The sequence below is a fragment of the Heteronotia binoei genome, chromosome 7 (genome assembly GCF_032191835.1).
Source record: "Heteronotia binoei isolate CCM8104 ecotype False Entrance Well chromosome 7, APGP_CSIRO_Hbin_v1, whole genome shotgun sequence".
Taxonomy (NCBI): Eukaryota; Metazoa; Chordata; class Lepidosauria; order Squamata; family Gekkonidae; genus Heteronotia; species Heteronotia binoei.
The window spans coordinates 72,646,101-72,672,286 of record NC_083229.1 but is presented as its reverse complement, the minus strand read 5'-3'; the positions used below and the strand labels follow the sequence as shown (position 1 = coordinate 72,672,286).

Below are 26,186 nucleotides of genomic sequence, written 5' to 3'. Positions count from 1 at the left end.
ATCTCTTTCAGTCATCCTTCTTGATGGGAACCTCTTCTTTATTGTAGCCTCTGTGGTGGCAGCCACTGTCAGGCTGAACAGTTGCTGAGGAAAGATTTGTGAGAGCAGGAGCTCTGGCCTTATCCCAAGTTAAGCTTCTACTGACTTCCTTTACTCAACCATGGTAATGGTTCTCAAACAGAGCTGCTTCTGTTGGTGAGAGAAGGAGGCTTGTCATGGCTTTCCACAGCCAGCAAGTTGATGATATTGGCTATATATGATGATATTGGCTTTATATCCCATCCTATACCTGAATCTCAGAGTCTCAGAGTCCCCCCCCCCTCTGCACAACAGACACTCTGTGAGGTAGGTGGAACTGAGAGAGCTTTTTACAGCAGCTGCCCTTTCAAGGACAACTCCTGTGAAAGCTATGACTGACCCAAGGCCATTCCAGCAGATGCAAGTGGAGGAGTGGGGAATCAAACCAGCTTCTCCCAGATAAGAGTCCATGCACTTAACCACTACACCCAACTGGGTCTCAAGACATCTGGAGAACTTGCTATCCTTGTCTATTCACACTGTCCCATTCTGTCATCTGTAAAGACATGTCTTGGCCGTGCTGGAATGTGTCCAAGTGTAACCCTTCTGAGTCAAGTCATATTTGAGCTTAATCATGTACAGTTTTGGCTCAATAGAAGACAGAAAAGTTAGCAATATCAGTTAGTTTCACAAAGGATATTATCTAATACATCATATTATCCACACCAAATAAATGATATTGTTTAGTAGAGTTAATATCCATCAATAATTTCAAGTTAATATACAGCTCAAAATGTTTTATACATTTTTAAATTTTGTCATGCAATTTGTACAAATACTTCTGATTGTCTCTTTCCCCTTTAATTTGTTTTAGCATTCATACATAGGTACTACGCACTGCTTGTCTGTCACATTTGCGTAACTTTACAAATACTGCTTCTCTCACTTCCCAAGCTAGTGGTTTTAGCAGATGTGCTCATTTTTTTTTGTTAAACGACCATCTATATTCCGAAACAAATAAATGGACATTAGGAGAAAGAAAGAAAGAAAGAAAGAAAGAAAGAAAGAAAGAAAGAAAGAAAGAAAGAAAGAAAGAAAGAAAGAAAGAAAGAAAGAAAGAAAGAAAGAAAGATTTTTAATTCTTAAAATGACAAAAAGAGAATTATGGAGTTATGGAGAAAGGGAAGGATTGCCCTTTCATGGAAATGCTGACATTGATAATAATCTGTAACATGGTTGTTCCTTTCCACTTAAAATGGGACAAGATGTATTTACTGTTTTAAAATGTTGGCATATGTTCATTTAAACCAAAATGGGGTTGCATCATGACAATACCACAGGGGTTTTTTTTAGTTCTTATTTTCTCAGAAAGATCCTAGAAATGCCCAAATGAGCATCTATCAGAAGGCTTTAAAAACCCTCTTTATTATGTTACAATGCAATAACATGCAGAGTTACTACAGTCTAAGTTCTTTGCAGTGCCATCCTAAAGAAAGAGCCCATTGTCTTTTAGTAGAAGGGTATAATTCTGCTTAAGATGACATTGTTACTGTACCAGTTCTAAAAAGAGAGATTTAAAAATGTAATCTAAGGTCTAAAAGCCTCAAAGAAGGCAAAAAGTTAAGAGTGCTGTGCTCATCTTGAGTTCGTGTTGTGTTGGGTATTTCTTATAATGATTTGCTGAACAACATCTCTAAATATCTCTCCCGCAGTGTTTCTACAGATCACCCAGTAAGCCATCCAGCAGAACCATTTGACAGCGATTCCACCACCAGGACAATAATTAATTGGTTTATCCTAGCATGTAGGTGGATCACATGTATTGTATCACTAAGCACCAAAGGCTATTCTCTGCTGGATCAGGAAACATGCACACTGCACTGATGACCTATGTTATCTTTTATAGAGCTAAATCAAATTGTATGTATGGCAGGGGAAGGCCTGGATCTAGCGCTTCCACCCAAGGGTAATTAGTAGGTATATACAAATGCATACCTGCATGTGTAAATGAAATTCTGTATTATAGCTTGTTGCTGTACTCAAATATCTATGGAATTGGGCAAATATGTCAGCTGAACAAGTGTCAAAACACTGACCAAAATATAATTATTTCTCTGTGTGTCTTCCTTTATATCCTGCCATGGTCTTCATAACTGTTAGCTTTATTTTCTTAAGGCATTTCAAATTCATTCAACAAAGGGAGAAAAAATCCAGATAATATGAAAGGAGGGAGCAAAACTTCTGACCTGATGTTACCAAAAATAAAAATAAAAAGAGACACTAAGATGAAAACAAAATAGTGTCATGGATTTACATATGGGGGTTTTGATGGATACTAGGGCTGGGTTTTAGATCAAAACTCACCATCTCAAAACCACTCCTTTTCATCCGCCTGCAGGACTTGAGGTAAGTACGTATACGCTTTCTGGCACGCTCTTGATACTCAGGGAATTGTCGCCTGCATGAGTCAATGATAGCCTGGATCTTTTCTTTGGGCTGCTTAGAGATTGGGACCATTCGGTCCAAGTTTTCATCTACAAACAGCCTGACAAACATCTGTTGGCAAGAGGGAGACAGAGGAGAAGGATTTGGAGGGGTGCTCTCTTCTCTTTCTAAGCTTCCTGTCTCAATTACAGATAGGAAGCCATGTATGTTTGTTTTTTCTTAACACAGTGAAGAGCTTTGTAATGGAAAGCCAGAAATGTTAAGCAAACAAGGATTTTATTTTAGGACTGACAAAAAAGACAAGAAAAGATTAGACTATAGTGTACAGAAATTGTGAAGGAAATTTAACACAGATTGTGAAAATAGCCATGGCTTTATGTCTTTTATTAGCAATGTGCTATGATTGCTGCATTGTTCTACTCTGTCTATAACTCTTCCTTTGCTGTGAATAATTCTTCATGTTGTCATGCAAAATTTTATAAATGGAAAACAATAGAAAATAGCTGACCCCAAGAATACTCTTGAGAATCTATCTGCAGGACCTCGTTCCACTGTTTCCATCTATTAGGCAAACATGCACACAAAAACACACACAAATACACAAAGTAGAAAATTCCCCTACATTAAATAAGCTTAAATCTGGTTAACCTGGTGACTTCTAAGTGTTCTAATGGGCTTGTGGGAAGGGTTTCATAAATAAAATTAATGCAACTCTTTTAATGCAACATTTACCCATGAACAACAGCCCCAAATTAACAGAAGTGAATTCAGAAAAGCATGAAGACAACTCACATTAAAAGCTTTCAGCCGCTCAGCTTCCACCCCATCAGATTCAGCAGCCTTTTCATTATCTTCTTGTTCATCATGGTCATCCTCATCTTCCTCACCCCGGTTCAAGGAGAGGTCTTCAGCACCTCTGTCCATGCTTTCATTTTTGCCAGAATCATAGCTTGAATAGCTATGGGCAGGTGACTAGGAGTAAAGAAATGCATTTTGTAAAATGTATCAGATTACAGAGTCTGCCTTTTTTAAAATATCAACAGATCCTCAACAATAGTTAAGATGAAATGTGGACCAGGAGCTCTGTTAGCGGAACTTTAGTTAAAACTTCTTTGCAAGGCAGTGTATAGAGATGCAGAATTTAGGCATAAAACAAGAAATTGCATCATAAAAATATAAAATATATGAAAACTCAGTTATTATGATCCATATTAATGTGGACCTATAAGAATGTTTCAGTTCTACTTTGGAATCACTCTGTTTTATTATTTGCCCCAAGTCCTTGAAGTCTCTTAGAATCTGGAAATTCTGATGTTCTTGAAAATATTTTGTTTTTATAAATATATTGTAGCTTATACATTTATTGAATGAAAAAATAATCTATGCAATCTTTGCATTCTTATTCCTTTATAACCATAATGATTTACGTATGTTTTGTTACTTGGATACAGCAACCAGGATACAGAGTAAACCATGAAAAGAAGGCTTCCAGTAATATCTGTCTCTAGAGATCCACGCTCAGACATATCCAATCCAAATATATACCCTGGGGGGGGGGAGGGAAGTATCAGTATTTTGAGGGTATATATGGATCTGAATACACATTGGAGAATCACAGGCAAAGCTAGTATATCCAATCAGAAAAATGTCCAATATATCCAGGTATATTTGGTGTGGTGGAACCAGCCTGCTCTGGCTTGCAGGCTATATTCCACCCTGTCCTCCTATGTTTTTCTCAACACCTGGAAAGGCTTCTGTTCTACTCTTGGATAGCTCACCACCTTCCATCTGACCATTGTATAGAATTGCCCACTGGGAGGGTCAGGACTCCCAGCTTTCCTTCTGAGGCTTCTCCCCCTGTCTCCTGCTGCCCAGTACCTGGTCACCATAGAGACAGTTTACTGCTTTGCACACCTTTGGAGGAATACCTACTTGCCAACTGTCTGCCTTCCCCTTGATGCTCCTTTTAAGTAGTGTGTCTGAGACAGTGGAGGTGTATGTGGTACAGAGAACCACTAATGGCATTAAAAGTTATAAAGTATTTATTCAAAAGAAAATGTTTACAAGCATACTTTTAGCATAGAACTATATTGAGCAAGGAATTCCAAATGAAACGGGTAAAACACAAATCCTCTGTCCCTTTCTCTATACACACCCTATCAGATGTTATAGGACAGTCTCCTTTTGCTTAGGATGTTACATATCTCTATAAAATTTTCATAATCTTGAAGCTTGCAAGCACATGATTAATGGCTGCTTTCCCAATGGAGAGGTCTGTGTGGATGCAGCATGCAAGGGAAAGAGACCTTCTTCCTGCTGCAAAGAGTTTTATCAAGAAGTGTTTCCTGGGGGGTTTTCCTGGAGATTATTCCTGGATTAATTCTAGTCTAAGGTCCTCCAAATCTCTGTTCCCTACTTGGAGAAGAGGAAGAGTTTATCTCTCCTGTTAGATCAATTAGCATTTGTATGAAGGTGAGATGAGGAATGTCTGAGAAGCAATTGAACTGATTCCTCCCTCTCTTCTGCCTGTTTACTGCCCAGAAAGGTGGGGGGACTTTTAAAATGCACCATGGAGGTTTGGTTCATCTCAAACTTCTCAGGAAAAAAATGCATTTCCTCATATTTGGGTATACCCAGAGCCAGCAATTTAAAATTTAACACTCTCCAAGGGAGCTTGTTTTTTGTTTTTTCTTTTGCACATTTCCCAGGGAACATGTAGGAGGGGTGAAGAAGAAAGATGCCACAGGCAAATGGAATTGCATATTAGGGAGAATTGACATCAGTGTGTATGTTGTGTGTGTTTGTGACTTAGAGGTATACCTTGCTGTCTCAGGTTCTTCTGGAATTATGTGAATTGTTATTGGTTCTCTTGGTTTGTGCTGCCACATTGGCACTAGGTTCTGCTGGGTTTCTTTGAATTAAAATAGATTATGTTGGGCTTGCAAAAATCTTTCCTGTTGCTTAAATTTGTTCTGCTCAGCTTCCATGGATTAACATTGATTCTGTTGGGCTTCCAAAAGTGCCACCCATTGCATAAATTTACTCTGCTAGGATTCTCTATTTTGACATAGGTTCTGCAAATCCCCCCCTCCCGCTTAAGTTTGTTTAACTGGACTTCTGTGAATTGACATAAATTTTTATGGGCTTGCAAAAGCCCCACCCCTCTTAAGTTTGTTCTGCTGGGCTTCTGTGGATTGCCATTGATTCTGTTGGGCTTAAGTTTGTTCTGCTAGGATTCTCTGGTTTGACATTGGTTTTGTTGGGCTTGTGCTGCAACTTTGACCTTGGATTCTGATGGGTTTCTGTGGATTGACATCAGTTCTGTTGAGCTTGCAAATGTGCTCTCCTTGTCTAAGTTTTGCTGGGATTCTTTGGTATGACATTGCTTGTGGTGGGCTTGCCACACTTACTTGTGGTTCTGCTGGGATTCTCTGGTTTGACATTGGTTCCCTTGGGATTGAGCTGCAACATTGGCATTCTGTGCTGAGCTTCCTGGGATTGTCATCAGTTCTGTTGGGCTTGCAAAAGTGTCTTCCTTCTTCAAGTTCTGCTATAATTCTCTGGTTTGACATTGCTACTTTTGGGCTTGCCACATTGGTTTATTCTTCTTCTGGGATTCCCTGGCTCTGCATTGTTTCTATTGCACTTGTTTTGTTTGCATGGAAGGCATCTGATGAGTGATTGTTGAACCATGCTGTCATGAGGGCTGTAATTCCAATTCCAGAACACTTTTGCTACTTCCAGAGGTTGTAACTCCACTCTGGGGGCTGCCATTCCAGTCCCAGAACAGTCTATCTGGGCCAGAGACCCTAATTATAAACCAATTATACTTTTCCATTGCAACTTCTGTTTGCTGTAATGTATTTCAATGGAGCCCATACAAGTCAATTGGTATTCTTGCTTCCCATTATATCCAGTTGACATTCCAGCATCTCTCATTGTTCTCAGTGGGCAATCCTGTCATTTGTTTTACTACATCCCTCCTTGCTAAATTGGTTTGTCTTGGATTCTCTTTTTTGACATTGGTTATGTGAGGCTTGCCACATTGCCCTGTGATTCTGCTGGTTCTGTATTTTACTTTTATTTTTTTCTTGGTTCTGTCTGTTTAGAGAGGATTTTTGTCAGGGATTGCTTTGCTTGCTCTTGTGTCTTTCACTATGATTTGCCCTAGAGTAAGCACAGAATTCCCTTTCCCTCCCATAGCAAGCAATGGGAGGATGGTTGGAGGCACCCTTTTTAAGAGGCATAGAATTGGATCTATTAGTCCAATTCTCTAGAAATTTGAAGGTTATTTAAAGAACAGGTATCAACAGCTCTATGGCAATTTTGGTGCAATTTGGTCAAAAGTGCTTTGGATAGATTACCCATAGGGAATAATGGAGCCAAATAATATTGGAATCCCCCCCCCCCCGCCGTCTCCCCCAGATCTGAATATTTTAAACCTGGAAAACCAGGAATGCCTTTGGGGGGGGGGGGGAGGAGGCTCCTTGATATCTGAATCCTCCAAATGCCATTTTCTCAAGCTGCACATCCCTATCACATTTTCCTCCCTCCTTTCCTATATAGTAAAGAATGAAACTGCTTCAAATGTTTTCTTCACCACCAGACTCTCCCTAGATGAACAGAAGTTTCAGATATACCATTCCTCAATTTTTTCTGTATGGTAAAATATTTGTCATGTTAAACAGACATGTAAGTAAACAGACAAGTAAGTAAGTAAAAAAAAATAAGGTTTCAAAGAAATTGTTACAAAATAAACTCCTGAAGAGAAAAGTAATCCCCACCACCCACAACACCATTTTGTCCCTCTCTATGCATATGTTCTAGTTGTATACCTATTCATGTTAGTTACACCAGTAATGCTGTCCAGTCATCTCATCTTTTGCCATTCCCTTCTTCTTTTGCCTTCTGTCTTTCCCAGCAAATGCTCCCTTCTCATTAGGTGGTCAAAGTATTTGAGCTTCAGCTTCAGCATCTGACCTTCCAGAGAACAGTCAGAGTTGATTTCCCGTAGGACTGACTGATTTGATCTTCCTGCAGTCCAAGGGACTCCCAAGAGACTTCTCCAGAACCACAGTTTGAAAGCATCTATTTTTCTGTGCTCCGCCTTCCTTATGGTCCAACTCTCACAGCCATACGTTACTACTTTGAATGCCATCGCTTTGACTATATGGACTTTTGTTGGCAGTGATCTCTACTTTTTATTATACTGCTTAGGTTTTCCATAGCTGTCCTCCCAAGGAGCAAATGTCTTTTAATTTCACGGCTATAGTCACAATCTGCAGTGATCTTGGGTCCCAGAAATGTGAAGTCTGTCACTACTTCCATGTCTTCCCCTTCTATGCATAGAACATTTGCCAATGAGTGATGGGCCAGATGCCATGATCTTAGTTTTTTTGATGTTGAGTTTCAAGCCTATTTTTGTGCTCTTCCTTCACTTTTGTCATTAGAGTGGTGTCATCTGCATATCTGAGGTTGTTGAGGTTTTTCCTGGCAATCTTAATTCCGGCTTGTGATTCATCCAGGCTGGCATTCCACATGATGTACTCTGCATATAAATTAAATAAGCAGGGTGACAATATACATCCTTGTCAAATTCCTTTTCCTATTCTAAACCAATTAGTTGTTCCATATCCTGTTCTGACAGTTGCTTCCTGACCCTTATACGGTTTCTCAGGAGACATGTGAGGTGGTCTGGTACTCCCATCTCTTTAAGGACTTGCCACAGTTTGTTGTGCTCCACACAATCAAATGTTTTGGCATAGTCAATGAAGCAGAAATAGATGTTTTTCTGGTACTCCCATGCTGTCTCCATAATCCAGCGAATGTTGACAATTTGATCTCTAGTTCCTCTACCTCTCCAAAACCTAACTTATACTTCTGTTAGTTCCCAGTCCACATACTGCTGAAGCCCAGCTTTAGGATCTTTAACATGGCCTTGCTGGTGTGTGAAATGACTGCATACAATTTGTTTTCTACTCAAGGCCTGACATTTCCTAGTGGTACTAGGTGAAGATTGGAGAAAGCTTGCTAGCTGACTTTGCTGGATAAATCACATATAGTCATTTCATTAAATAATTATTCAACCTGTCAAAAGTTTTTCAAGTACTAGCAGAAACAAATATTGCTAGTTTTGCCTGTTTTGGATTTTATAACAAACTAGAAAAATCACCAAATAAAAAGAAAGGAAATCACAATTCTTTACTACAGTTCATTAAAGTGAAAAACACATTCAGAACGATGGCACATGTACAGAGTTTCCAACACAATAGCATACAAATGCAATTCATTAACCATTTATATACATTTACAATAGCCACTGTTCGGGATTCCAGACTGACACGTTCTCTTTAAAATTTCTGTAGTCCAAAGTTACACCAAGGGAGCTAAGCCAAAATCACCTTCTTCTGCTCCCAATGCTCATGCAAAGGTTCAAGTGCCTGTAGCTTTCGAAAGAAAGAAGAAATAATGGAGTGAAGAAATGTGGAGTGCTGATGAACAGATGAGAGAATCCATGGAAAGCAATAAACTATAAACTGGAGAGAGAAAGAGAACTCGTCTTTCCAGAATTTAAAGATAGTTTTGTATGTCTTTTTTAGCTCGACCCCTCATAATGCAAACATTCTTCTCGGAGCCACAGAAAGATATCATTCACTCTTGGATTAATGCATCACCTTCAATTGATCTGCACACGGCTTTCTGTTTTGGATTTTAGGCAGACTGCCATCTTTTATGAATATTCTGGTCAGCAAGTCAGAATATGCCAAGTATAAATGTAATTCTATTATTGTAATTAAGAGAAATGTATCAAGCGTTATTGGGGCTGGTGCTGTTCAGTCAGTTCTTCCAGAATTTGGGGGTTGGCAGCAAAGTATCCGAGTATGCAGATGACACCTAGTTGTTTAGGATGATGAAAACCTAAGATGATTGTGAAGAGTTCCAAGAAGATCTTTCCAAAGTTACTGAGTAGGCTACAACATGGGAAATAATGTAAGTTTAAAGTGATATACATGGCAGGGGGAACCCTACCTTTATACATATATTGGCAGGGGGAACCCTACCTTTATACATATATTTAACTGGTGATAACTGACTAGAAAATAGGCCTTGGGGTAGTATCAATGAAACTGTTGACTCCATGGTCAGCAGTGGGGGGAAATACAAATTCTATGCTTGAGATTATTAGGAAAGAGATTGAAAACAAAATAGCCAGCACTGTAATGCCCTTGAATAGCTCTATGGTGTAGCAAAATTTTAAATACTATGTATTGTGATTTTCCTGCCTCTATTATGCTGAAATCAGTCTCTACCACTTCTGCCAGTGATTAGCCCACCTGTTTTGCTAAACTAAAAAAAGTCTCACAAGTCCTTGTCTGAAAGTTGTTCCTACAGATATTTGCATGAGAAAGGAGGTAAGTGAAGCAGAAGAACAGGCAGGAGGAAGCCATTTTACATAACTGAATTTGACCCAAGAAGTACAATAGCCAACTAGCTCAGCTGTGAAATGGTGCCTAAAATAAAGACTTGATTAAGCACAGCCAGCACTGCAACTATTATTCTAAGTGTTTTGCCTTAATCTTTTCAAAGAAAACTAGGCCAAAGAGATAGTGAATGCTTCCTTAAGAGAAGGGGCCACCAGCCTTGAAAATGGTTCTGAACTTAGGAGATCTCAATAATTATCAACCAGTCTCAAATGTTCCGTTCTTGAGCAAGGTGACTGAACAGGTGGTGGCTGAACAACTCCAAAATTTCATGGATAAGGCAAGTTGTTTCAGTCCCTTCCAATATGGGTTTAATCCAAGTTATAGACCTGAAATGGTGTTGGTCACCCTAGTGGATGACCTGTGCTGGGAGATGGGAGATGGAGTCTATTAATTCTCCTGGACCTCTCAATGGCTTTTGATACAATCAATCATTGAATCCATCAGGACTGCCTATAAAACCTGGGATTTGGTGGTACCATTCTTGGCGGTTCTGTTCCTTCTTGGAGGGTTAGGTTTCAGAAGGTGGTGTTGCAGGATTGCAGCTAAACCCCTTTGCCTTTTGCATAAGGCATCGTGGATATGCACTAATAAACAGATGCTTAATCCTAGCAAGACAGAAGTGATACTGGTAGGTGGCATATCTGATCCAAGACTGGATGGGGTTGCAATTCCCTTGAATGAACAGATCTGTAGTCTGGGGGGGTGCTCTTGGACCCAGCTTTGGAGGGCAGAGGTTATGATATACCACATATTCTAGGTTAGAGCCCTCCTGAAACATCCTCCTTCACAGGCATAGCCCCAAACCTCCAGGAATTTTCCTAGGGTGGAGCTGGCAGTCCTACTGCTATCTAGAGCTGCAGAAGATTGGGGAAGCCAGGATAGTTCATTCTGCAAACAGAGTTATCCCCCATTCTTCAGGTCCAACCCATAAGAAGAAATAAAGGTCTTTTCTGTTCTGCATAGCACTTAATAACCAAGGAACTTTTCTCAAATTCAGTAGTTTTGGCATAGTGTAGTGTTATCTTTCCTTATAATGGTTTTACTCATTAACAGCTATCATATGATTAGAGTGTGCCCTATATACAATGAGCTGAGGGCTCATTTCATCACCCCTTTACTTAAAAATTTGGAATTGCTTGATATGAGAAAGCAGGTAGTATGGCTACTATTGGACACAAATGATCTTGTCACCCTTTCAATGGCAAAATTTATAGGAGCAATAATTAAATACCACAGAAACAACGTTAAGTAAGGTATTTTCTATTTAAATTTTAATTTTACTTACAGTGATAGCTGTATGCAGTATTAGATAGTTAGATGGCAGACAGACAGACTGACCGACAGACAGATGATAGATAGATAGATAGATAGATAGATAGATAGATAGATAGATAGATAGATAGATAGATAGATAGATACCGTATTTTTTGGTCCATAAGGCGCTCCGGACCATAGGACGCACCTTCCTCCTGGGGGGCAATCCGCTGCCTCCGCCTCCGATCCCGGCGCTTCCCCTGCACCTGCCTGCCTGGCTCCAGCTCTGCTTCCAGCAAGCACTGTGATCGCTCCACGCTGCCCCCACCGCAAACCCAGCGCTTCGCAAGCACCGGCTGGGGAGGGGGCAGCGTGCTTCCTCCGTGCCTGTCTGCCTGGCTCCAGCTCTGACGCTTACAGCAAGTGCCAGGATTGCTCCCTCCGCCCTCTGATCCCGGCGCTTGCTTTAAGCATCAGAGCTGGAGCCAGGCAGACAGGCACGGAGGAAGCATGCCGCCCCCTCCGCAGCCAGCGCTCGCGAAGCGCTGGGTTTGCGGAGGGGGCGGATGCTTTCTCCGTGCTTGTCTGCCTGGCTCCAGCTCTGATGCTTAAAGCAAGCGCCGGGATTGGAGGGCGGAGGGAGCGATCCTGGCGCTTGCTGTAAGCGTCAGAGCTGGAGCCAGGCAGACAGGCATGGAGGAAGCACACTGCCCCCTCCGCAGCCGATGCTCGCGAAGCGCTGGGTTTGCAGTGGGGGCAGCGTGGAGCGATCCCAGTGCTTGCTGGATAGATCTATCTATCTATCTATCTATCTATCTATCTATCTATCTATCTATCTATCTATCATCTGTCTGTCGGTCAGTCTGTCTGTCTGTCATCTATCTAATACTGCATACAGCTATCACTGTAAGTAAAATTAAAATTTAAATAGAAAATACCTTACTTAATGTTGTTTCTGTGGTATGTATTCCTGTTGACAGACAGATGATAGATAGATAGATAGATAGATAGATAGATAGATAGATAGATAGATAGATAGATAGATAGATAGATAGATCTCACAGGAGAAGGAACAAAATCATATTAAATATCTTTCTGAAGAGTTTTTATACCAAATCATTGGCTAATAAGGTACAGCAGACAGTATTCCAGTTGATGAAAATTTCAAAAGTAAGTAGCAGTGCAAAAAAGATATATTAATATAAATTACAATATTGTGCAAATGTGCTCCTTTATTTATTTATTTTAGAAATGTGAGGTAATGTAATTTTTGTGCCTTCCCATTACTATGCAAAGCACAATATAACACAGGGCTGACGCATAATCTTTCCATATTTATTTAATATAATTTCACTTCACAGCTTGATCGAAGGCCAGAAAAGTTAAAGTGATGGTTATATAAAATCTGTTCGAGGCATGAAATAACTCTTTCATGAAACTGATTTGATAGGGTAATTTTTTTAAAAAATGACTCTCCTTGCCTAACAGAAAAATTTATTTAACAAATCTCTGGGAGGTTAACTGGTAGAAAGCAATATGATGGCAACTGAGTGTGTTTCCATCAAAGCCAATGGCTAGCCAGAGTATAATTGCATGCTCAGTCATATGATATTTGGAACAATGAGAATGTTTAATTATACAGAATTCAAAGAACTCTGCACTGATGAATTTAATGCGTTTAGAATGACTACGAACTGAATCCTTGGATTAGATCCAACAGTGTTTCTGCTTTGACTATCCCCAAAAGGCTTTGCTGGGGGTTGTGGAACCTAAAGCCATGTGGGACAGGAAATGTAGTAAAAAGGAGAATTGCACATGACTGAGTGCAAAAGCTGGTTGGATCTAACCACTTGTTTGTTTCTTTTTAGGTATCCAGGTCTATATTCTATGAGATTAAAAATTAACTGGCATTTGATCACTTGTTACTAGTAAATAATAGATAGTAGAGAATATATCTCGGCCTAAACTGGTGGCTAATTGGGATTAGAGAAAAAAACTGGCAATCCAAAATACCCCTCCCTAAAAATTATTTAAATTGCAAAAATAATTGCAAAATTCTTTGGCCAAATAAATTAATTGATAGATTGATTGAAAAAAAACCCAGACAACATTGTGATAGAATAACATAGCAACTTAGAGGATGTAGGAACAAGTAGAGTTGTGGTAGACCATCAGGTATGTATCCCTCATAAGAACATAAGTAGCCTACACATATCACTTCTGGTGACATGACCGGGGGAGGGAAGTGACTGGTTGACATCACTTCTGGTGACATGGGAGGGTTGCATAATCCTAAACATGTCACACCTGGTGATGTGGTGGGGTGGGGGCAGCCTGCTGATGTAACTTCCATAATATGGCAAGGTGGACATGGAAGGATAGGAAATATTTAAGGAATACAGCATTAAAGGCCAAAATTAACCAATATACTTTTAACTGTAATAGCACACAAGAAGAATATGAATATGTGCTATTACAGCTAACAGTGTGTTGGTTAATTTTGGGTGCGGCAGGATGACAGCACTTTCAGTGATGTAAGGGTGTATGTGGCCTAATATGCAAATTGCCTAATTAATATTCAAATAATCCAGTGCAAATTACTTAATATTCAATGTGTACCCTTTTACGGTTCCCTGTGCCCAATTCACTATTGCAAACTCTGAAATATTACCTACCATTTTTGGTTATGCCCTTACTGTCTGCTCCCCTCACCTTTCTTTAAGCATATGAATATAAATGGAGCCAATCTTTTTCTTCTACTTTTCAACACAGAGCAAGCTCATGGCAAATCTCTTAGTGACATCAGTGAGAATAACAGAAAGTCCCATTACTCTCATTTTAAATTTTATGCACACTAGCCAACCAGATAATTCTGATTCTTACTGTTCTGTTCTTTCCGTTAGCTCCATGTTAAGAAATGTGATGCAAAAAGAATGGTTTCGTGATCATATAGTTTTCTTCAGGCCATTTTGTGTATCTGTGTGTCACATAGGCTTCCCAATCCCCAGGTCCCAGAGGGGGATCCCCCGGTTTTACAGGCTTCCCCCCTCCCCCAGCCAGCTGGCCAGTGGGGGAAGCCCCACCCCCAGAGCCATTATGCACCTCCATGAATGATTCCCATAGGGAATGATGGGGAATTGATGCGCGGGTATCGGGGGCTCTGGGGGGGGGCTGTTTTTCGAGATAGAGGCACCAAATTTTCAGTATAGCATCTAGTGCCTCTCCCCAAAATACCTCCCAGGGGGTCCAATTCTATGAGCCCCAAAAGAAGGTGCCCCTATCCTTCATTATTTCCTATGGAAGGAAGGCATTTAAAAATTTGTGCAGTTCCTTTAAATGTGATGGCCAGAACTCCCTTGAAGTTCAATTATGCTTGTCACACCCTTGCTCTCGGCTCCGCCCCCAATGTCTCCTGGCTCCACCCCCAAAGACTCCTAGCTCCACCCCCAAAGTCCCCAGATATTTCTTAAATTGGACTTGGCAACCCTAGTGTCACACAGTGGCCAAAAAACCAGGCACCATCAGGAGGTCCACCAGTGGGCCAAGACAATAGAAGCTCTCCCACTGTTGCCCCTCCCTAAGATGAATGTGTGTGTGTGTGTGTGTGTATACACGCACACACACATATAATGGCCACTATGTGATACAGAGTGTTGGACTGGATGGGCCATTGGCCTGATCCAACATGGCTTCTCTTATGTTCTAATGGCTAGAGTAGATGAATGGTTAGAGTGGCATACCAAAGCCGGTATGCAGTTAATAAACTGCATTTATTGCTTTGTGACACTCACCATCACTCTTCAGTTCTGACATGTTTATTGACTTTGTTGTTTTCCAACATAACAAATGGTATCTAAACCAAACTGGTTGTTCTTTCAATTTGTTAATTGCACTATTTTACCATAGATTCTAACTTGGTACTATTTTGCATGCTTAACCACTACCCACCAGCTATATGTAACTCTGCTCACTGTATCCCATGTCATTGTCTGATGAAGGGTGCATGCATACAAAAGCTTACATTCTGAATAAAACTTTGCTGGTCTTAAAGGTGCTACTGGACTCCAACTTTGTTCTATTGCTTCAGACCAACACAGCTGTGCACCTGGATCAATACCAACTCCGTGAAAAACTGGGTTCAAATGTGCCATGGAATCCACTGAGTGACTTGACCAGTGACTTCCCCTCAACCTCAGCCTATCTCACAGTGCTGTCTGTGGAATGAAAATGTAAGTAGAGTATGGCCTTAGCGTATCACAGAAAGGTCGGAAAAAGTAGGACAGATGTATGAGCAAAGAATTCATTTCTTGCTTAGTACTCTGCAGTACTTCTTTTAAAAAGGTTTTTGTGCAAGCATTTTGTAATGCAAACACAGAAAAGAAAACAGATGTATCACTTGAGAATGCAGAACAAAAGAGAAATAATAACAGAAAGTACATCATGCACTGTGACTGAGTTTAACAAAGGGAACAGATTGCTATCAAAGCTTAGTAAGATGAAGGGCAGCAGTGAATACCAACTATTAAGGAGAACCCATTGAGTTCTTATTCAGAAACCCTGAAAATAGTGTCCTGTTTCTGTGAGACTTTGACAGCTTCACAGATATTTGCTATCAGGCTGTAATGTGAATCCTCCCAAAATATGAGATTGCATAAAAAAATGTAATGTTTCCCCAAAAAATCACACTGAAAATTAGTTTGCTTCTTGGGCATTTATCATGCACCCTGATCCCTTCTATAGAAGGAAGCAATACCTTCCTTGTCCTCTCATCACTCTTCATCAGTTGGGCAAACTTCATAATTTCAGTTATATAACACAAATATCCTGGAAACCAGCAAGGGGCTGCAATTGCTGTTATTTTGGCAATTATTTGGAGTGCGTGTATCATCTGCAAAATTAATTTGACAGGAAAAATCCAATTCAATATTGTAATTCTGCCTCACACAGAATTAAGAATTTCACAGTCTTGTCACTACAGATGGCCACTTCATATATTATGGAATTAGTGATGCAAGTACATGGAATCATTTGACCTCATGTGCCCTGCAAAAATATGTTCCTGGGAGCCAGTCAAGGGCTGCTATTCACTATACATTTTTACCTCTTAGGCCATCTGCCATTCTCCTCTTGCAACTGGAGGTTGTCACATGACCCACATTTTTAAAACCTTAATCCACGTATGAGAGTTTTCTGTCTTTTCAACAGAATCTGATTTTTCCTTTCTATCCTGCCCATCTTTCTTCATAGTCTGTTTTCAATGAACTGTAGATTTTGTACTCTCACCACAACAAAGAGAAGCTTCTTTTAATATTTTTTCAAGCCACACAGGGCAAGAGCACCGTAAAGCATATGGAAATCTAGTTAGTTAATTATTCCACTTATCCTTGATAAGCAGCTTTAAATCTTAGTATACAAATAAATTTGGGTTTCCTTTTTAAAAAACACTGTGGACTAAATGAATAGAGCTATACTTCTTTTCCAGAACAGAAGTTTCTAGTTTATGTTACATTTCTGTGATAGTCATCCATCTCCCAGAACTGCCCCAAGCAATAACCCTACCACTTCACAACACCCCTTCAAATTATAGTTTAAACCAGGGGAGGGGAACTGTTTACGGCCCATGAGACCCCTCGGACTGGCCCCCAGTGGCCTCCCCGGGTCCATCTGGCCCATGGAAATCTCTGGGCCGTGCTGTGAACCGGCCTCCCGGGCCCAGCTGACAGGTGGTGATCGCAGGGCTGCACACCAGCCTCCCCATTCCCAGCTGGCTGGCGGCGATGTCTTGGCTGGGCTACAGGCTGCCCTCCCCGCCCAGCCAGGAGCGATCTCCGGGCTTCGCACCCGCCTCCCCTCCCCAGGGGTCACTGGGCTGGATGGGCCACACTGTATAGCAGCCTCCCCAGGGTGGTTGGCTGGCGGGTAGTGGTGGTCATGTTTTAGTTTCCCTTTCATGTTTTTGTTCCCCCTTTCTGTTTCTCCTTCTTCTCCCCCTTTCTTTATTTTCTCTCCCCCCCCCCAATTCTTTATCTCCCTTTATTTCCATTACTTCCCCCCCTTTCTTTATTTCCTTTAATTCCTTTTCTTCCCTCCCATTTCTTTATCTCCCTTTATTTCTCTCTCTGTGTCTCTGGAGCCTGAGTGGTGGGTGTTGTGAAGGATGGTTGGTGGGGTATTTGGGTGCCTTGGGTCTGGTGGGAGCAGCTGCAGTTTCTACATGAAGGGAGGGAAGGAGGGGCGGCAGGGGTGGGGGGTGGGAGCCAGCTTCCACCAATTCAACTTTCACTTTATTATCCCAGATGGCAGGGCCTAATATGCTAATATCAGGGGGCGTGGCCTAGTATGGTAATTAGTTTATGCTGGCCTGCGAATGATGTTATAAGTTTCTAAGTAGCTCTTGAGAGAAAAAAGGTTCCCCACCCCTGGTTTAAACTATTAACATACACATAATCTGCAACTAGTAGCACTTGAGAATTGCCAACTGATTACAAATAGTTTTTTCTAAGATTATTAATATATCTGATCCAGGAGTTGAATTTAAGATGATTAATTAAGAGAACATCCAATGAATGGAAAAGGTATTTTCCATCTTGGAAAATCTGGTACTCGAACTCAAGGACAATGTCATCTTTGTCTAATGTATTCTTCGTGATCTGGCAAGCATTATCAAAGCCTGGTTTAACTGTGAAATAGAGAATTGGACAGTTGATATTATCATTCTATGAACACTCTCTCATATCCCAACAAAAAGCACCCCTTAAGTTTTTTGAAGTGCTGCTGCAAATGAAGTTTAAGATGGTGTTTAGAATTCACTGAGCCTTTCTTGAATGAAACTTGATTGCCTTGATCCACATCAGTTTGGCTTTGAGTCAAGACTGGGATGGAAATAACTTTGGTCCTCCAGGGCAACTATTTGCATCATTAAAAGGACAGAAGTTAAGCGAAGACAGGATTGCACCTACTTGTAACTGTTATTCATTGATGTACCTTCTGTGCAGGTTCACATTGGGACACTGCATGTGTAGGTCAGCCTTGAATAGAAGTTTCTAGCTCCACTGGATCCATGGGGGCATCCCTCCTACTCCAGAGCAACAACAGTTTTTTTCCCACCTAAAACATCAGGTGCTGTGGAGAAGCAGTGTCCCCCCTCCTTCACTGTGCCCACTTTGTGCCCACTGTGCATATTCTCCAATAAGAATCCAACAAATAACAGTAAGAAAGACAGTTCATAGTGGGGCAGGAAGGAGGGAATGTGTGACAATGAACAACAGTTAAAGGTAAGTGCAACCCTGATTTCATCTTTTGTGCAGTCCCACGCTAGGAATCTAGTGAGTTACTCATCAAACAAGACAGGGTGATGCTTTCATTGGAACTATGACTGAAGAACTGTTCAACTAACTTCTACATCTTGTGTTGCCTGCAAGTCTAAGACATAGTGCCTCACAAAGGTGTCCCTAGAAGACCAAGTCACTGATTGCAGATGTCCACAAGTGGTACCTTGCAATGGAAGGCAGCCAAAGAACCCTGCACTCTGGTAGAATAAGCAGTAGGATGAGGGGAAAAAGCACACCAGCATTGTTACTGTGGACAACACACATCTTGACAGGGACTGAACAGATACAGATCAATCCTTTATAAAGGCAAAGTAACAGACAAATAAACCAGATTCTTTCATGAATGGTTCAGTTATTTTTAGGTAAAACAATGAAGCTCTCCTCAAGTCAAGTGAATGTAGTGCTTTTTCAATTCTAGATGTGGGACAGGGAAAGAAAACTGGGAGTACAACTTCCTGAGCCAGGTGAAAATCAGGAACAATTTTTGGTAAAAACTGGGGTGTAACACAACCTTCTCATTAAACACCCTGAGGAATGGAGGATCTACCCTCATTGCAACCAATTCACTTATCCTTCATGCAGAGGTTAAAGCCGCCAGGAAAATCACCTTCATGCTCAATAAAGCTAAGGACAGGAAGTAAATGGTTCAAACAGTTTCAGCATCAGCTGAGACAGCACTAAAAATAGTGAGCATTGTGGAACTATTTTGGATTGATCTGGATATAGTTTAATTAGACTATTTACGAACGTGCATGAGTTTCTGTAAGAGAAAACAGAAGAAACTTCCACCAAGCTGTGATAGGCAGACATAGCCACCAAATGGACATTGACAGATGAGGTAGCTAGTCCCCCAGAATTTAGAGAAAGCAAGTAATCCAGGACCCCTGGAAGGGGGCATGAGACAGTAACCTAGGGAACCCCAAAGGAATCCATAACAAAAGGCAAGAATCTTTCTTCCACCAAAAGAGGGACTTTTGAACATATCTGGATAATGAGAAACAACGACATTGTGAATGAGCATTAGGCTCATACTTCCCAGTGAACCAATTCTGCACGGAGCAGGTTCAGCCTGGCCTGCTGAGAGCCTGTGGGTGTAGATTCCATCAGGACTAACAGCTTCTCTATATTTAAGGTGTGTTGTCAATGGTGCCATAAAATATATTGTACGAGTACCTTAAGGATTACTTCTCCATCCGGTGGCTGGAAGGCCTTAGCCTCTATAGAAGTCAAGGTTGCACCGATGAACTGAACTACCTGTGTACATTCTAATCTGACTTTTTCTCAGTTGGTGTTTGGTAAGCCAGTTTGGTGTGAGAGCCAGTTTGGTGTAGTGGTTAAGTGTGCAGACCCTTATCTGGGAGACCAGTTTGATTCCCCACTCCTCCACTTGCACCTGTTGGAAGGACCTTGGGTTAGCCATAGCTATTGCAGGACTTGTTTTGAAAGGGCAGCTACCGTGAGAGCCCTCTCAGCCCCACCCACCTCACAGGGTGTCTGTTGTGGGGGGGGGAGAAGATATAGGAGATTGTAAGCCACTCTGAGTCTCTGATTCAGGGAGAAGGGCGGGGTATAAATCTGCAATTCTTCTTCAATTGACAACCAAGCCAAGACACTTGCAAGTGTGCCGTGTCAGTGGCACCTGTGACATAAGTTCATCCCTGGACAATGTTGTAATGAGACAGTTGTCAAGATATGGGATGATTAAACATCACTTTGTCCTTAACGGGTAATCACTACAGCAGTGCACTTGGTAAAAATTCTTGGTGCAGTTGCTAAACCACAAGGGAGTGTAGTGTACTGAAAAATATTCATGCCATATCTGAAACAAAAATATTTGAGATCTTCAGATCTAAAACCATAAGTCACATATTTATTCTACGAAATTCAATAACTGATGATAGAGTAAGCACACAGAACTTGTTTAACTGTAAAAACTTATTTTATCTTCAGAGCAAGGATGAACCTAGTACCCTCTTTTTTAATTTATCAGGAACAATCTAGAATGAAAACATAATTGCAAGGACCACTCAAGGACAAGTTCGACTACTCCTTCAGCAACAACTCAGTCAACTGTAACTAACTCAGGAAAGGGATTGTCTACTGTGCAAGAAAATGGCTTGCATGGTGGTGTGTTCTTAAATTCTAAGCAGTGCCCATTTTTCTGGAGCCTGAAATTTGCTATGCCATCCTAGCAGAAAGAGCACAAGCCTATCCCTAAAACTCAGGGAGCACCTAGTTGGCAGATTTTAGTCAGAACAACTGAGGGGATTGTTGAGACTCTTTAGATGAATGAGGCTAAGCCCCTGCTTAGGGCCTCGTGGATCCCCATCACCTCTGGAAAGAAGGCAGCTAGAACGGTTTATGCTGAGAAAATTGTTGATGTTACTGGAAATATCTTTGGCTCCTCTGGTATGAAGATGGATGGTCTGCTGACAGGGAAAAAATCTCTGGCAATATAGGTGTGAAGAAGGTATAAGCAAATATGGTAGGGAATGAGTAAAGAAAAACAGACATTAACTTTGCTTAATTTTATATAGATTTTCAATCTTTCTCAACATACCCAATATCAATGAAGGCATCTTCTACACCAACATAACATCAGTGCATCCTTCCAGCATCAGAAATGCCATTATTCCAAGTGAGTCATAATATAGCTGACTAAGAATTTTGTCCTTCGGCCTATTATCTTGTGGTTGTCACATTGCTCTTAAGTGACTTAGCCATTCTGAACCATTCTGAACATCTGTTCAGTGTACCATCTGAGATCCTCATTGGGCAGTATTAGTTCTGAATAGGCTTGCCAATCCCCAGGTCCCAGTGGGGGTTCTCCTGCTTTCTCAGGCTCCCTCCCGCTCCCAGTCAGCTGGCCTCCGGAGGCTTCAGACTCCACTTGGAAAGGCTTCCTCTTGGAATGGTGTGTCTGTGTCTTTAAGGCTGAATGGGGATGCAGGGAGGAGGCAGAACAACATGGCTGCTCCTAGTGGCTGTGAAAGCAGCCCAGACCTTCTGTTGGTTGCACAATTTTTTCAGAGGTTGTTTGCATAGGAAAGGAAAACTTGAACCTTTGGTTGCTCTGTGTTACTTTGAAGAAGTTGGAAGTTCAGCAACTCGTGAGTACAGATGCCAATCCCCAGGTGGGAAACTGGAGATAGCCATGCACAGCTACACTAATGACTGCTCTGAAATTATTACACCACTTGTATGCTTCTGCTAATAAATTTATAACACTCACTTTACAATGCCATACAGTATTGCAATTTTTGAGCAATAATTTCCTATACAATAAACAGGATAATCATACAGAGTCCATAATATTCAGAACTGATTCCTCTTCTTCAATATCATGGATAAGTAAGGTGACAATAATTCTTCCAAGGACAAGTGACACGCTTCCAGTAACAATATGGCATGTTTCAGTAAAAGATTTCTTTGTCTGATTATTAATTAATTTTTCTGGAACTAAAACATATAGTATATCACTCCTTGTACCTTATTCATCACAACACTCTGATTTATATAAGGCTTCACACACTCACCCAATGCTCAGTTCATGAAACATACAACGACTTCAATTTCTAAAGCATAAGCGTTTTCTCTCCCGGCTTAAAGTCGTGCTGAACAATTTTCCTGGAACTAAACAAAAAGGTTTTACAGTAATTGCATCTTAAAAAATAATGTCAAACATAACTTTGCAAAATTTTGTATGTTTCATGAACTGAGCATTGGGTGAGTGTGTGAAGCCTTCTATCAGAGTGTTGTGATGAATCTGTATTTTTCATCATGGAGTGGTTTCCCACACTGAGACAACATAGCCAGTTCTCTGGAAATGCCAGACAGGACAGTTCTTGGTTGTCTAAATAGGTTCTAAATTATATCTCAACATCTTGTGCCAATGTACTTGCAAGCAGTTTCTGTCAATCTAGGCCTATTTAACCCTGAAGAAATTAACTATTGTACCCTGAATAAGTCCTGCTATGCTTCCTTGAAGAAGGCTCAAATATTGATTTAATGCAGGTTCATCTATCATAAATTGAAACATACTCAGTGAAAGTATCAGTTTGACTGAATAACTGTAAGCAAACAAAGATGCTATGAATGAGAATACGAGACTGGGCAAATTCATCCAGTTAGAAGACATGTGTATGATAAGTGCTGTCAAGTCATTTCTAATTATTAATTGGGATGAAATCTTTTTGGCAACAAGTTTTATTAATGATCAAAGATATTACTGGCCATACAGTACCCTGTAATCCATACAGTACCCTGTTTTATTGAACTATTGAAAAGATCGTTCAATTCCTCATGCAAGAATGGACTTAATCAACATACTATTATCAGCTGCCAAGATGTCTATCGCTTCTTGTTGGAAAACACAAGACTCTCAAGCAATGATTTCTAATATTTGGACTCACTTATTAATGGACAAAATATTAGATAACATTGCTTGTAATTCATCTTCGTCTCATCATTCACTCTATTATGAACGTTGGTTCCCCCTACTGGAAAAACTGGATTCCTTACTAGATGTTTATAAACCCTCTCAAGGAAATCAATATTTTCACTTTATAAAAACCAGCTGGTTGCTTTAATCCTCCTCTTTCTCTTTCTGAATTTCATTGGTTCAGTAATTTTTGACCGGAGGTTTCTTTATTTTTATTTACACTAGTCCATAGCATTGTCTACTTGATAGAGTTTTAAAGTTTTTCTTTCTTAAGATTTGTTTGTTATGAATCTTGATTTAAGATTATATGAGTGTTCTGTAAAGTTTCTTCTATTGTTTTTGTAAATTTGGAAAAAATAAATAAAAATTGCACTTAAAAAGTCATTTCTAATTTATGGTGACTCTATGAATTAATGCCCTTTAAAACGTCCTGTCATTAACAGCCTTGCTCAGGTCTTCCAGCACTGGGGTTTTTTCCCCCATTTTGGGTTGTCTCATCATTGGATTGTCTCATCATAGGATTTTCATGGTAAGAAGTGGTTTAGCATCACCTTTTTGGGTGCAGTACCTAACCAGAATTAGCTGAAGTAGCACTGCTGTTGTAAACAAAAGATCCTGAGCCAGTGTCACCTTCCAGTAGTGCTGCTGCCAGTTGCTGCCCTTCAAGAATTTCACTGCCCCCATCACCATTGGAACCATCTGTTCTATTCTGCTGATGATGAAGATGATATTGGATTTATATCCCGCCCTCCACTCTGAAGAGTCTCAGAGCGGCTCACAATCTCCTTTACCTTCCTCCCCCACAACAGACACCCTGTGAGGTGGGTGGGGCTGGAGAGGGCTCTCACAGCAGCTGCCCTTTCAAGGACAACCTCTGCCAGAGCTATGGCTGACCCAAGGCCATTCCAGCAGGTGCAAGTGGAGGAGTGGGGAATCAAATCCGGTTCTCCCAGATAAGAGTCCACACACTTAACCACTACACCAAACTGATGTGGCCATTGATCGATAAAGTGGGTGAACACATCTTAGTCTGGTGTCTTAGCTGAGACCATTCTGCCTTGACTGACTCTGCTAGTCATTTAGACCCTCTCAGATGCACTGACATACACAAACCCCTCATCATGTTAAAATGTGCATCCAAGAGGAGACTAGACTAAAAAAAATTATTTTTCCTACTGTTGGTGACTGGACTCTAATAAAAGTGGGGGAAGTCTATACCTGTGAAATACTAAGTGAACATTATCAATAGCAGAATGACCTTGAGTATCTGTATTGATTAATTGGGGGGAAAGTCGGCTTGTTTTGAAAAATATACCGTTCATGCATTTTCCAAGATTGAGTTCATGCCAAAAATAAAATATTTTATTACATTTTATATTTTATTATATTTTATTACATTTGGTACATACCCCTATCAGTATAACCAGAGATTGCCAGCACTGATCCACCCAAGGCGGCAGCCACCTATGCTATGACTGAAGACTACCAGATGGTCCATGGGGGAGAGAGGCCTGGCCACTGAGTTGTGTGTTCAGTGGCAAAACTAGGACCCCAATGTGTGGAACAGACTGCCAAAGAATGCCCCCAATGGGCCAAAGAACAGCTGCTGTATGGAGGGGTGTGTGCAAATATAGTGGTGGCACTAACCATCAGCAGAGGATTGTCCTTACCCCACCCCCCTATGAAAACACTGATCCCTATGGCCATCCAGGACAGCATCTCTGAAGCAGCAGGCTGAGCAGAGAAGTGTGTGATCTCACCTTGGAACCCCCAGCCAGCATGAATATGGCTGTGGTGGATCCCAACTTACCAGTGAAGCTGCCATTGAAGTGAAGCCTCCTGTTCCCTCCCTCACACCAGTTGTTTGCAGGCTGGATAAGAGCCATGGATGGGCTGTTTCTGATCCCAAGGCCTTATTTTGACATCCATGTTTAATACATCTGTGATAAGAATTCATTCCCCCCCTCCTCTTGTAGAGACTTTGTTTTTCTCTCTCATTTCTCTTCTTTATATTTATTCTTGTTATTATTATATTTTCTTTGTTCAATAACTCTATGGCTTTAAAGCTTCATTGTCTGTCCTGTGAAAAGAGGGCAGTAGCCTCAGATAGGGATGCCAATCCTCTGGTTGGGGTGGGGGATCTTCCACCCTGAGCTCCCATTGCCCACAACTGCATCAAGCAGTGGCAGGGAGAAAACACAGGGGAAACCGAGCATTGTGGACATGATGAGCTCCATTCTGGGGGAAACCTAGAAGTACCCAGTGATTCCAGGAACTACGTCCCATCACTTCCAGGTATCTCCCAGAACTGATGTAACTATACATGCACCACCTTCCCCTACCATATCCCCACCCCCAATCCTCCTGCCAATTGCCATCCCTCCCTTAGTAATGTGCTAATAATTTTCATTTCTTTTTTCATTGTTAGTAGTTTAGTTTTAAATGCATAACAAATCCCCCCCCCCCCGCTTTTTAGATGCATTTGATATATACTTGGACCAGGTCCGTAGCTACAAGGGGGCCTATGGGGGCACAGTCCACCACTTCTGGATGAGGCCCCCTAACTTTGGGCCCTCACAAGTCCCCAGGGCCTCTGGTCTCTCTCCCGCTGCCCTCCCTTTCCTGGCACCCCAAAAATATGTGGGGGTAGGTGGCAGAAGCATCCCCCAGCCAGTTAAAGCACCCGCCGATCAGCTGATCCATGGGCCCTTTAACTGGCACGGAAGGCTGGGACTGCTTCTGCTATCCATCAGCCCGCGCACGCTATTTGAGTGGCAGGGGAGGGCAGTCCCTTCCTTCCCTGCCACCAGGCCCAGCCTGTGGAGTTCTGCTGCCAGTTCTGGAAAGAGGTATCTCCATTTTTTCTTGGCTATAAGGGGTGGGGGGACTTCCCCCACGCCTTAAAGCCAAGGAAAAACACTTGTCAGTTTCCCTCTGCAGCACTGGCCGAGTTCAGCCAGTGCTGGAGTGGGGAATCGCTGTTTTTCCTTGACTTTAAGGGATGGGATGGGATGGGTGTTCCCCCCTCAACGCCAAGGAAAAACACTTGTCAGTTTCCCTTTGCAGCGGGGCCGAGTTCAGCCAGTGCAGGAGAGGGAAATCGCCCTTTTTTCCTTGGCTTTTAGGGGGGGGACTCCCCCCTTTCCTTAAAGCCTAGGAAAAACACTTCAGTTTCCCCATTTTTCCTTGGCTTTAAGGGGTGGGGTTCCTTCC

General features: G+C 41.4%; 1 protein-coding gene across 3 annotated transcripts in view; it reads right to left on the bottom strand.

Moving 5' to 3' along the window:
* The window catches only part of NOL4 (nucleolar protein 4), a 262,828-nt gene that overhangs the window by 45,139 nt on the left and 191,503 nt on the right, over nucleotides 1-26,186 (bottom strand). For 2 of the 3 annotated variants that reach the window (XM_060243837.1, XM_060243839.1), the window contains exons 7-8: nucleotides 3,256-3,435; nucleotides 2,383-2,574 (exon numbers count right to left, since the gene is read on the bottom strand). In XM_060243837.1, the coding sequence (XP_060099820.1) occupies nucleotides 2,383-2,574; nucleotides 3,256-3,435 (372 nt within the window). The remainder of the gene's footprint in view (nucleotides 1-2,382; nucleotides 2,575-3,255; nucleotides 3,436-26,186) is intronic. The other variant, XM_060243838.1, reaches the window with a different exon arrangement.